Source organism: Pseudoliparis swirei, chromosome 4 (genome assembly GCF_029220125.1).
Source record: "Pseudoliparis swirei isolate HS2019 ecotype Mariana Trench chromosome 4, NWPU_hadal_v1, whole genome shotgun sequence".
Classification (NCBI taxonomy): domain Eukaryota; kingdom Metazoa; phylum Chordata; class Actinopteri; order Perciformes; family Liparidae; genus Pseudoliparis; species Pseudoliparis swirei.
The window spans coordinates 28,333,903-28,347,526 of record NC_079391.1 but is presented as its reverse complement, the minus strand read 5'-3'; the positions used below and the strand labels follow the sequence as shown (position 1 = coordinate 28,347,526).

Genomic DNA, 13,624 nt, shown 5'->3' with positions numbered 1-13,624 from the left:
GGCCTATGGAGGAGGGCGGGGCAGACTGGTTAACTCTCCGGTTCTATCTATCAGAGGCATCTTTGGTATCGACCACAGCATATTATCTGGGAGAGTAAGACGATACTGCAGGACTCGACGCACAAAGAGCACTTTGCAGCGCTGCATTTGGACAAATGGATGTGCTGCTGCCCACCTACCGCACTCCCATGTCCCAAGACATTTTGCCCAAACCCATTTCCTTTTCTTTTTTTAAATCGGTACTTTCCACAGAAAGAGAAGGGGAAGGAGAGGAACACAAAAGGCGAAAGCGTGATAAAAGGCAAAAGGGAAGGGGGGGCAGTGAAGTGAGTCTGATTTGACACTACGGTAATATAGTTTGACTGAACCGGGGGAGGTGAACTAATTGATTCTGAGAGATTATGGGTGGAGGCCCGGCAGGTGTGTGTGGGGGGTGAAGAGGTCCTTCCCGCCGTTTTATAGGCTGCTGCATTCCACTCGTTTTCTCCCTTAACCTTTTTTGACTGTGAAAGGGGGTGAGGGGAGGAGAAAGGGAAGAAAGTGGGGGTGAGGGGGACGGGAGGTGCCGGTGGCCTTTTTGCACAGCTCTCTGCGTGTCACCCTTTTCATTTTGGGGAGGAAGGTATAAAGAAGGAGAGAAGAGGAGGGGACGGCCATTTGCTGGCCTGTCAGGAATTATCTCACAACCTCCTGCGTGACTCTAGACGCACTGTGCCTTCTCTCTGTCTCTCTATCCAGACTCCCCCCCCCCCCCCCCAAACGCTCCTTCACACCCCACCCTACTAATCTCCAGTACTCTCCTCTGCGTTCTCCCTCCTTCCTCGTCCCCTGATTCCCCCCCCCTCTTCTGTTGCCGGGGCAACGCTATCTGGCACGGCTGATCGTTATGTAAATTGGGCCGGGGCCCTGACCAGAACAGCCTGTAAAATCATATTAGGCACAGCAAAGAGGCAGGTCATTAAATTGAATTTTCAGCCTGTCGATCTGATCGGCACGGGAAATTAATGAGGGATAACTGGGAGTGTGGGGGGGGGGGGGCACTGGGGGAGGGGTGGGTGGAGGACAGAGGAAGCTCTGTGGAGACTCATAAACCATCATCATTAGTGGGGGCTGGATACAATGACACACAGTAGGATTAGAGTGTTTCAGTATCACACCACTTCTGTGGAAATGGCTGCGCCGGGAGCAGCGTGGGGCTGGTGGGACACGGCGGTGTGCTGAAACACTCGGCTATTAGAGCAGCGGCATTACAAACCCTCACCGCAAACGCATTCCCAAAGAAAAGGCATCCATTTGTTGGTAGAACATCACCACTCCAGAGCCTCCGGTGGAAGCCAAAAACATTCATGGGATTCAGGTGCACTCTAATATGTTTTCATTTGTTTGCCGCGTTGTTTAGTGGGATGTGATCAAAACAAACAAACACAGGTTCCTGTGGTAGAGGTTCATTATAGAACGCCAGCTGGAGCACCAGATACTTTGAGAGCGGAGAGTGTTCACGTTATTATATTAAGGTTAAATGTTACAGAACCCTTAACTTCCTTCAAAGTATGACTGTTTTTTATTTCCTGACTCCCAATGCAACAGACTTCCTAAGCATTTATTTTCTTCATCTTTTCGTGGCCCAATTATTGATGGCGTGAATTTTACAGCTACACTCTAAGAGGGCACGACTCGCGCATCAACTGGCGGAGCAGTGAACCGACTCGCTGCCTCCATCGGCGCCATCTCGGTCACACGCGTGAGGGAGGGCAAACGGGCGCATGGCTTATTGACGCGACTTTCTCACAGAGAGAGAAAACAAACAAATACTCATAACACATCAAACCCATTGACACGCGGCACTCTTGCATTACTCCCGCTTCACTTTTTTTTTTCCACAGTGCTTTTAGTGGTGGAGACGGGCCACTGGAAAGAGTTTATTATCACTCATAGCCACTGAAAACAGAAGCCGTTGAGGCTGCAGAAGCTTTCCACTGCAGCGCCACAATTACAGGTACTCAGGGTTGTCTAGTAGCACCAGAGCCTGGAGAGGGTCCCTCTCCCTCTCTCCCTCTCTCCCTCCTCGCTGCAGCCCTCATCAATGGAGCATTGAAAGCCATGTGGGTGTTTGTCGCTTCAGGCATTAGCCCCCGAGTGGAGAGCAGAGTCTCTGACGAGGATTCAATTGGCAAAGTAACCAAGTGGCATATGATGGTAGTGGGGGGGGGGGGGGGGCTATTTGGGAATTATCTTCTCAGCCAGAGCACAGGAAGAAAGAGGCACTTAGAGGTATCTCGTTCATTACAAATGCATGAAGAATATTTGTGCGTGAGATTCTATTTTCAGCTCGCACACAACAAACTGAAGCGACGTCCTTTTCCGCAGCTTAGCATTTAGAAACTAGAATGGGCACTCAGAGCGCATACCTTCGCATATCACAAGATTGGGCATTGAATTATGAACATTTTGGCATTAGTTGCATGCCAAATGGACAAAAATGTATCGTGCTATGGTAAAAAAAGAGTTTGACCTTTCCATGACCTTGACCTTGAGCTTTGACCCGATTATCCCAAAATCTAATCAAATGGTCCCCGGATAATAACCAATCATCCCACCAAATTTCATGCGATTCAAGAACATTTTGACCTGTTCATGACCTTTGACCTTGACCGTTGACCCGATGGATCCCAAAATCTAATCAACTGGTCCCCGGATAATAAACAATCATCCCACCAAATTTCATGCGATTCGGTTCAATACTTTTTGAGTTCTGCGAAAGATTTTGACCTGTTCATGACCTTTGACCTTTGACCCGATCGATCCTAAAATCTAATCAACTGGTCCCCGGATAATAAACAATCATCCCACCAAATTTCATGCGGTTCGGTTCAATACTTTGAGATTTGCGAATAACACGCATACAAATAAATAAATAAATACACGGCGATCAAAACATAACCTTCCGGCATTTTCAATGCGAAGGTAATGAGTCGTTTCCCAACAGCTTACGCCTGATTTCAAATAATCATGTGAACAATATCTTCCATAGATTTCATTCTGAATGATGCACCGTGTGTGTGTGTGTGTGTGTACAGACGTCTTTTCTTCCATTAAACCACATCAAGACCAACAACTGGATGAGTAGACTCACACACACACACTAATTGTGTAACACTGTTCTACCAGCCTTCTTGCCTGGCTATCAAAATAAAGCACGTCTCACAGCCTCCAATAACCTCGTCAAGCTCCCGAGAGAGAGCGAGTGTGTGTTTGTGTTTGTGTGCGTGTGCGTTCTCAGTTTGTTTTGGCTCAGAGACAGGTCGGCCATCATCACCTTGGCAAACAATTCCAGGAATCCTCTATAAATTATTCATTTGCACAAGATCCTTTTCGGCCTCCCTCTGCTCCATCCAGGAAACTGACATGACACTCCTCCGTGAAGCACTTCCACCGCTTCCCTCAGTCACTCAACAAGTGAGGAAAAGGAAACACGCGCACGACACAAAATGGCTCCCCGAGGCGCGACTAAAGTCGGCGGCCAAACACAACGACGCGGTGGAGAACCCGTCGATTCCTTCTGCTTTCAATTCACCAAAAAAAGAGGGAACTGAAATCAAAATGTGGGGCGCGCGTACACGAGATGAACCGAATGGAAACGGAGCGAACGCCAGCGAACAACAAACGAAAAGGCGCCGCACAGAGTCAGCGGGGCGTGTTGCCGAGGCAGCCTAATGAGCTGCCCTAATTAAAATCACTTATTGACAGCAAGCGAGGGTGATTACCTTCACCCTGCACTCTTTGCCATCATAAGAGACACTGTCAAAACAAATTACCCCCCCAGCAACCGCACAGATCCCTACGCTAGCAACCACCCAGCTCCGCATCGGGAAAGCTGCGTGGCTGTTGGAACTTCAATTACAGCACGTGTGTGCGTGTGTGTCTGTGTCTGTGTGCGTGTGTGTGGGCGGCTTGTGTACATTCCCCCGATTTTTTTTCTTCTTCGTTTTCTTCAATCCAGCGATAACAACACAAAGTGAGTTTATCGTGTCTTTTTTTTCACACCGCAATAAATCTTCTGCACAAGCGGAGTAATGAGGCTGCCTGCATCCAATAATCCAGCCTCCCTCCCTCCCTCCCAATAACAGGGACGGCTAAGAGCTGCCTGTTTAGCTCTCGCTGATGTCATCACAAACACTCACTCACGCACGCAGGCACGAGAAGGGAGGGCTGGGGCGGGAGGTGGCAGGAATCATGCATTATTCAGAGTGCTCCGTCGACTCCAGCGGGCTTATTGATAAACAAAGGAGATGCACAGGAGAGGACCAGTCGATTAACCCATTTATCCTGAAGCCTCGCACTCCTTTCCTGTCTCCATCCCCCCCCCCCCCCCCCTTTGTTTTGTCCACTGCCACCAGCATCCACCCACAACAACCAGCTCCACCCCCACCCTGCAACCTCCTTGTTGGTGATAAGTGCCTGACAGACAACGCTCAAGTACGGGGGGGGGGGGGGGGGGTCTACATCAGCTAGTTAGAGGGCGCACACGCACGATGAATTGTGCAGTGTGGTGCTGCTCCGACTGGGCTACCCTCCCCACTGATGCCATTAACCTTCTGGATCCGAGGGGCCATGAAGCCTCCGCCCGCCCCCCCCCCCCCCCCCCCCGACAGATTCCCACTCTCATACATCATATCGCACAGCTAATGACACAAGGGCAATCATTCACATCACGTCGTTGGGGTCGGGTACAGACAGAGAGGAGCGGGAAGCGGTGAAAAGACACGAGGGCACGGGGAAGAGAACGGAGGAGGCGAAAGGCGACAGGGGGAAACGGCGGGCGAGACGGACATCAGAGGAAATGTGTAAAAAGATTCTTTTTAAAGAGGGGCATCTCGAGATAACAGTAATCTTTACTCCTCCTTTCAAGAGAACTGAATAAAAAGAGTATTCTAATGTCTGTTAATAGAAAAGAAGACGTGGCTTCCACACGGCTGACTCAAAGGCCTTGGGTCAGATCTTTAGCTCAACACTGTTTACAGGTGTAATCTGACTTGTGCAGAGGATCCAGGACTGTGGTGTCTGCAGTAGCAGCTGTCTCATCCAAACAGCACCGAGAGTTAACCAGCCAGACGGCACAGTCCTTATCGAGTGCGCATGTCGACTCGCTTCACATGGAACGCAAAAAATTCACACCACCAGACCTCGACCAGAGACATCACACCCGCTCTCTGATTCAAAGCGAACCGCAAATAACAACTCATGTCATCATCAGGGTCATTCATCGATCCCCGATTGATTGTTTAGTCCATAAAACGTCCCCAAAGGTCCCAGAGAGATATCCAATTTACAATAAAAACACAGCATTGCAGCAAATCTACGAGTGAATAATTGTCTACCCATTTGTTCCTCCATTAATTGTTTCAGCGCTACAAAAAAAAAAAAGAGAAAAAACAACACTCAGTGAGAACACTCATCTCAAAGAGAGCTGGAAGACATGAAGGCGCTAGGCGGAGTGGAGTCCTCCAAACCCTAAGCGTGACCCAAGATCAACTGGAAACCAACCAACTAAGAAGCCCGATGTGAAGCGGTCACTATCTCGAGGGCCGAGATGATTGAAACATATCTGCCCTCCCACCGTTTCCTTCGTGCCGCCAGACGACTGAAGCAGCTCCTCGGGTGGCGTCAAGGAAACTGCAGATATCTTTGCCCTGTTCATCTGTAACAGTCTTTCCATTGCAGCGTGATGCCCAGCGCCGGGTGGCAGCGGAACTAACAAGCTTTTAGCCCAGCTGGCACTGGGGGGGGGTAGACACAGAATAATGCAGGCATATGTGCGCACACACATACACACCCACGTAGAAAGGACAAACCACACAAAGACACGCCCTCTCAGACGGTCTGCCAAATACTTCACTTTAATCTTATCAAAGCATCCCTATCAGGCAACGTGCCCTTCGTGTTGTTGAGCCCGTCAGCATTTTCACTACAGGAAGCCAGCATGTGTATGCCTCTTAAAGTCATTTAAGCATGAGGGTAGAGAGTATAGTCAGGTATGTGTGTGTGTGTGTGGGGGGGGGGGGTAATGTTTTGGCTGCATACAGATCATCCTGATATGGCTACATACCTGTTTGTGCATCTCAATGTTGAGCCCATAGGACATCTCATAGTACTGTGAAACAGAGGAGAGACAACATGAATACACAGCAACGCTGGACAACAACAAAAACAACACCGTTTAAAATATTTTTCAGTGACGCATGTACTTTTGTACAAGGGAGGCCAGGCGTGCTCCTCGTTGTGTTCAACAAAATCGCAAACCCCCGAGTTACTTGCGACTTTTCTCTAATGAGGAACAGATAATGAGCTGTAAAAGAAAATAGTGTTTGACTGGGTATGACGCTTTTATCCTTCCTCTAAAAAAAAAACCCACACCCAAACAATAAAATAGACAGGCTGAAGACTCGTAGCAGGGCGAGGGGAGAGTTATTAAAAACACACCGACATTAACCAAAGAGGTCGACGGCTCCATGTTCTACGTGCGCCCACAGCCGACAGACGAGTGGCGACCGGTCTCATTTACTTCGACTGGGCGCTGCCCGCCTGTGGCTTCAGAAACACCGGAGAACGCCAACGCCATCATTGAAAACAACATTATCCGCTGACGGTGGCCAGATGATTGTTAGCCCGCCGACAGATACAAGCGAGAGCCGAGCAGTCCGTCCGTCTTGTTTATCAAAACACGCAGCAAACAGATTCATTAAAAGCTACTTCCTCCGCCTTCTGGTTCCTCAAAGAAGATATTAACGACAAAACGTACTGCTGGTGCTTTTAGTCAAAGTCGTTCTTTCCTGTTAGGACGAGATAAGCTCGCGCAGGCGCACACTGAGAATGAGGTCTGAGTTACAACGCTCATATTTAGACAAAAGATTGTTATTTTTTGCCACGCGTACGATGCAGCCGTTGAAAGAACCTTCGAGTCGGGTCGTCTTTGCGGAGGCACGCAGTTCTTTTGTTTCCATTTGATCCCCGGGGAGCGCTCAACGGAAAGGAATAGGAAAGGAACCGGTTTAAATGTCACCTCTTCGATAGAAATCAAGCACCTATACATTAGCTTTGAAAATGACCGAAGCAGACTTGAAAGTCTTTAAATAATGGCTGATTCACTTTTAGATGATTATTCAAAAACACGAGACAAAGAAGTACAGCGTGCGATGCAAAACAGAGGAACATGTGTAGTTCTTTGCACTGAACAACTATTTGATTATCCTCTGGGAGATTTTGCATGCATTTCCCATTTTGTGATATCAAGTAGTGGAGAAAAAGAAACCCATTTATTTGGTCATGTTGGTCTTAATGAAAATCCCCCCACCGAAACAAGGAGTCTTTTATCTTTACAGTCGTTCTCCCCAAAAGCGAGAAACCCATGGGTGTGTCACAAGTGTCTGAATGACCCCACGGTTTAACTTGGGAAACCCTCTGATTTACGCACAACGCCAGAAGAACCAGTCATTAACCCCCAGTGGGTCACGTTGGGTGTGTTAGGGAGGGGCAGCGGAGGGTCATAAAGAGGACCCCAGAGCCAAAAGAGGAGGGTCGTCACACCTCACAATCAATAGTTGGACATTTGACCCCTGCTAGAGCTTCCACAACCCCCCTCCACACATCCCACCTGCGCCGTCTTATCCAATGAAAACAGAAAACGCAGACGTGAGTCAACAATGCCGAGCTCGAGAGCAAACGGCAACATGGCCTCTGCAGAGCAGCCGGGCTGCGGCACCTGTGACCGTTCACCTGAGGCTTCAGGGAGGATACGGTCGTGAATCAGATTGGTATAGCTTCACAGCGACTGCTCTTACCATGACATAGTGACGCTGCATCTCCGTCTTTTCATTGGCCAGCTTATCGTACTCCACCTTTAGACTTTGGGAAGAGGAGAGAGAAATAAAAGTTGGCTATTTTTGTTGTACGTTTGGCATTCATTAAAGCACATTCTTGATTTGGGTTCCTTAGGCAAAGCATATAAGACGCACATGAAGCGACACGAAGTGGAACAGGACAGAAGACTCCTCTTCTGTTCATTTCCAGGAAGCCAACCGTGTTTACAGTCGGATAGTCATTACCTGTGGTACTGAGCCTGCAGGAACTGAAATTCGTCTTTGATCCTGTCACAGGACTCCGCCACAGTGAACTTGAAGCCAGGCTGCCCTGGCTGGTGAGGTGCCTGAAAAGTGCAAAGAGGAAGATGCCACAGGTGTAAATGTCGCCGTCAGAGTCGAGACAATAGGCTCTCATCCCCCGCCTCCTCTTTTTTTCTTGGTGAACTGTGGCTTTGTTTTGTCTTCCTCTTTTGATGGGTTTGTTATCACATCACCCGACTGGCGGAGGAGGAAAGAACCGCTTTCACAGAGACAGAGGCGGGTCGCTTCATTTATCCTCAAAGTAATGGTACACAGTGGGCAGGGGATGAAGAGAGATTGGTGATGGGGGGGGGGGGGGGTATTTTAAGATAAAAATCACCTTTTTTTGTTTAGCACTGGATACAAAAGTGACAAACAAACTGTAGGGAGACATGAAGTCAGATCACAGCGGGGAGGTGGTGATCTGACTTCAACCAAAACCTCTCGCCCACAAACACAAACACGAGCTCCCAGCTCCTGCGCTGCCACGGTGAAGCAGCTCAGCGGCACCGATGCAGACCATAAATAGTAAGGTGTGGATCAGCAGCTCCACTCATGACGAGCTAATTAGGCTACTTTACAGGGTGGCGAATGTGCATCAATTTACTAAATAGTGACAAAGGGCGGCTACTTACCGGATGCCGGCCTTGTGGATACATGTCGCGTCCTTTGCACGAGTGAATTCGGCGTCTTTTTTCCGCTCTCCTTTTTGCTTCCTTAATCCCGGTGAAGGTGCGGTAAATCACCGCCACCCCTCCCCTCTGTACGCAGGATGGCGGCGGACAAAGCCCTGTTCCTCGGCTGCGAGGCGCACTCTCGGAGCCCGGCCGCTGGATGTATCCCCCCCCCTCCTCCTCTCGGTCGGCCTCTCCTTTGTACCTACAATCACAAAACGAGGTACAGCTGAGGAGCTGAATCACTTTCGCAGCGAGCGACCGCAACAGCCCGGTTCGGTTGTAAATCGACAAGAGTTAAAGCTTCATTGTGAACTTAATGGAGTGGTTGTAATTTACTCCTTGAGAAAATGACTAAATTGTTTTAATACTCTTATAATATTAAAACAATATGTATTTCATATACATTTCCCATTTTGTGTCAAAATATACATTCATGTGTCGCCTCGGTTTGCATTAAAAACATGGAAACCAGCTAAATGGGTTTGAGTCGATGTATCAAATAAATCCCAAAGTTGATACTTTTGATCACGACCTCGACATCACGAGGCTTTTTTGTCGTTCTCGTGAATGTAACGAGTTGACTTCCACAAAGGGAACAAGAACACGCGCGCGCGCACGTACACACACACACCAGGGTTGTTCTGACGGTACGGGGGAGAAAACGTAATAATCAGAAAACACAAGGCGCTGCTCCCATGAAGCCACAACCCGTCTTGTTAGCGGCTCTCCTCATGTCGCCCTTTTTTACCTTTGTCTGGGCTGATTCCTCCCCTCTCTCTCTCTCTTCTTCACAGGTAAAACAAATAAAAATAGTATCCAGAAACAAAAAGCTTAATATCCGTCACGTGTAACCGTCACCGCCGAACGATAACGTCCGGAAATGTCTTTCGCCGTTTTGTATTTTTCTAACACTTCTTCTTCTTCGCCCCTGGAGAGTCCTTTAAAACCCCGGTGAACCCGAGGCGGAGAGCGTCTCTCCGTCCGGTCGGACGTCGGAAACCCCTCGATCGGGACTAGTTGTCGCCCGCATACGACCTCAAAGAGTATTAGATCCAGTAATAGGACGCGAGTCTTCCTGTAAGTCCAAAGATGTGTTCTATTCTTTTTTTTGGGCGGCGAATAAACCGGTTACTTCTTGTGAAAATGTCGGCCGTTGTGAAATCTACCACTAGCTTACTGGTGGGTATACCCAGTTCTCCGCCGCGCGCTGTACCACACACAGACTGTGCACTGACACGAGGAACCGACTGCCGAGAGAGGGCCGTGCTCTGACCAATGGGGTTCTCCGAAGGAGTTGAGCGTCGGTGGCCAATCACCGCCCGGTGTCCCCCACGTGGGGTTGTTCAGCGCACGGGCGTTCTGATAGGGCCCTCGATATGTGACCTCACCATTGTCGCCATTTTGAATTTGTAGTGACGTTCGGTGCTTTCAACAACTTGTTCAAAACAAAAGGCAATGATTTATATATTAGTGCGTTGCAACCTGTGTTTCCCGCGTTTCACATTGTGAGCGTTCACCTGCGAGTTTTATCGTGAAGAAACCGATGTCGCTTGGGAGACGGTGTGCTGGTGTAAACAGGAAATGACCCCACTAATCAAATACAGAATGCTATCCTCTTTTTAAAAATAATAAAAAACAGCAATAGGCCGTAAATGTAGTATGTGCGTATGAGATGTGAACAATTGCAAGTGTGACCCTGAATAACAGTCTTAAATCTGGAATCTGAAGGCAGAGAAGGCTGAGAAATCGGTCTCTTTTTACTTTTCCAAGAAAAATAGGAGCTCATAGAATTTCATTCAAGACCCGAAGTGTGTAGAGGACGTGAATGCCGCTTAATCTACAGCAGTGTCCTTTGAGTGACTTCAATTGATCGACCTATTTCTAACGAGACCTCAAGCATCTACAAGCTTCTCTATCAGCAGCACTAGGTAGGCTACAACACGTCTGCGCGTGAGGATATCAGCCAATCGAGCGTTGCTCACAGAGCCCGGCCCCCACGTGGGTCTGCTTCCTACCTCTTCGTTGCTCTGCAGCCAATGGGGTCGCAGCTGTCTTCCTGCGCGGCATACGATTGGCCGAGGGGTGGAAACGCTGTCAGTCAGGAGGTAGGGTTGTCAATTAAACCCACGTGGGGTACGGCGCTGACAAATGCCTGTGCTACTCTCCCTCCTGCCTGCGAATAGTGCCTGGAATGGCTGCTTAATTAGCTTCGAATGGCTTTTCCTTTCAGTTCAAACAATCTGTCACTACCATGTGGTAAAAAGAGCCTTGCATAAAACAAAAGCAAAAAAAAAAAGCCAGTAGGGGCTAAATATCAGTTTGATTCCCTCCTCCTCCTCTTCAACCCCTCCTCCATGAACACATTTGCTGCAAAACAAAGCTTTTACCTCGCTCAAACGTGGGCTTGTTTCTCTCGTCTGTTTCCGCGCTTATTAGCGTCTAAAATTATTGAAAAGTGTAATCTGTTGATACGTGTGTATTGACGTCAACAGGGAAACTTCAACTCAACTCTGAGGAATATGTCACAAGATGTTGAATTCATATTTGCCAGTGACGCAATCTAGAAGAAATAAATCGAATATCGGAAAATGTGAATCATTTGTGAATTTAAGTTTTCAGCGCATAACTTGCGCAATGATACAAATGAAAAATGTATCTCGGTCTGACTTCATTCTTGAATGCATTGTGTTTCTAAACTGCAGATATAAGAGAACTACTCGGGCACTCGCTGCACACCATGAGACCTCGACTATATGGACATACCACACACAACCCCCCCCTCCACACACACACACACACACACACACACACACACACACTACTGTAAATATTGTGTTGTTTTTTATTGTAAATAGTCATCTTTATATATATATGTTGAATTAAAAAGTGCCCAGAGCTTAAAGTCCACCAAATTTGTAACATAACTGCAGCAGGCATACTGCGAGCTTTAGCTGTTGCTTAGCAACAAATGCATCTCTCCTGCAGATGCTCTGACATGAGTTGGGATAATAACTCATCGACGGACGGCATGTCCATAAGCTACATATACTGGGAGACTTTAAAAAAGATGTTCCACACAAAGCTTCCTCGTGATAATTTATCTGCAGTCCCGGTTCTAAGTGTCATTTTATTTATCATTAAATATCCATTTATTTTATTTAAAAAGGGACCATATATAGTTTAAAACATAAATGTCCCCATGTGATGCCCTGTACCAGATAATAGCTTGAACATAATATGTATCTGATGTGTCTGTCGTCCCTTGAAATGATCACTTAAGTGAAATAGTCAAATACATAACTTTGTAAAGGGACAACAAGAAGATATTTTTAGAAAATTGTCGAGCGAGAGGACGGTGCTCAAGTGTTTTCAACATGGCGGCCGGGTCACAAACATTCTCGTTCCACAGATGAACGGCACACTTAAATATGTTTCTGAACATTTGACGAGATAAACAGGCTGTATATGGGAACAGAAGATGCATATTTAATCAACGTTGCCTAGTTTGACAATTGTCAACGCGTTAGAGACTCCTCTGCTCTGATTGGCTGTTTTTCTCAGCGCACAGTGGATTCCTGCAAATGCCTTTTAATTTCGAGGCATTAAGTCGGAGGAGCCGAATTATATCACAGAATATCTCGTGTAATGTCAGGATATAGTGACAGCTTGAGCAAATATGACACTAAGTTATTTTTATATTAAAGTTAGCAACTTTAGCTTTAACATATGCAGAGAGGCTTTACAAATGAGGCTTTTTTGTTTCACGTGGCCTCAACTCTCTCTCCCCCGAGCTATAATATGGTGGTATATTCTAATCTGTAATATGCTTGATATATTTTTATTTTTTTTAAAGTATGAAACGTTCATTATTGAGCTATTGAAGACATTCTATCAACTCATCTTTCTGTAAAATAAAATAAAATATCGGCAGGAAATAATTTCCTCTCTGTCTCTCTGTCGTCTGACCTTTTGACCTCAAACACATACACACACACACTTGCAGACTGCATTAGTACCCGGACTGCATGTCTCCTGTAACTGTGTGGAGCCTCCGATGTGAAGACCACGGGCCTCGTTGCCCAAAAGCTTTGGAGCTGAAGAGGCTCTTAGAAACGGTCGTAGATTAACGAGTGCCTCCACTAGAAGGAGGTGAAACGGCATCTTAAGAACAGCCAACTCATAGAAAGAACCGCAAACGACACGTTCCATTTAAGTGTTTATAATGTTCCTTTTTTTTTTTATGTTCCTTTTTTTTTTTAGACCAAGAACACCAATTGATCCGCCGGTTTGTGTTTTCTTCCTCTTCCTCTTCTCACCTGGCTGAAATGTCACTTTCCTTTTTCCAAGTTCTGTATAATCTCCATTGACACACACACACGCGGCGAGTCGAATGCAGAGACGATGACAGACCGTCGCTCACGAATCACCATAGACGACGCGCTCGCTCGTGAAAAAGCAGACGGACCGCCGGCCGTCTCGTTCCGGGTCCGAGGGGAGTCGAGGCGTGACGCCGTCCTCGAGACGCAGGCCAAGTTTAAAGTTGACTTTCTTGGACCGACGTCCACCGTGTGACGTGAATCATAAAGCGTAAGCGAGCTGACAGCTGTTGACCGCTCGCACACCGAGCTTTGTTTTCATTCGCGAACCCTTCCAGCTGAAAGACATTTCGTTTTTGTGATGGATGTGTTTTTTATAAATAAACATGACCGGCAGACAGTGAAATGTGTAAAGTGACGGCAAAGTGTATTCAGAACTTCAGAACCAGGGAGAGGTGACGTTTAGAGTTTT

The 13,624-nt window shown here is 47.3% G+C and overlaps 1 protein-coding gene across 12 annotated transcripts in view; it reads right to left on the bottom strand.

The window, feature by feature from the left end:
* tle3b (TLE family member 3, transcriptional corepressor b) overlaps positions 1-10,025 on the bottom strand; it is a 29,099-nt gene extending 19,074 nt beyond the window's left edge. For all 12 annotated transcript variants that reach the window (XM_056413725.1, XM_056413714.1, XM_056413716.1 and 9 more), the window contains exons 1-5: positions 9,585-10,025; positions 8,795-9,038; positions 8,103-8,203; positions 7,839-7,902; positions 6,107-6,151 (exon numbers count right to left, since the gene is read on the bottom strand). In XM_056413725.1, the coding sequence (XP_056269700.1) occupies positions 6,107-6,151; positions 7,839-7,902; positions 8,103-8,203; positions 8,795-8,818 (234 nt within the window). In that variant the 5' untranslated portion in view covers positions 8,819-9,038; positions 9,585-10,025. The remainder of the gene's footprint in view (positions 1-6,106; positions 6,152-7,838; positions 7,903-8,102; positions 8,204-8,794; positions 9,039-9,584) is intronic.
* Between the last annotated feature and the right edge of the window lie 3,599 nt (positions 10,026-13,624).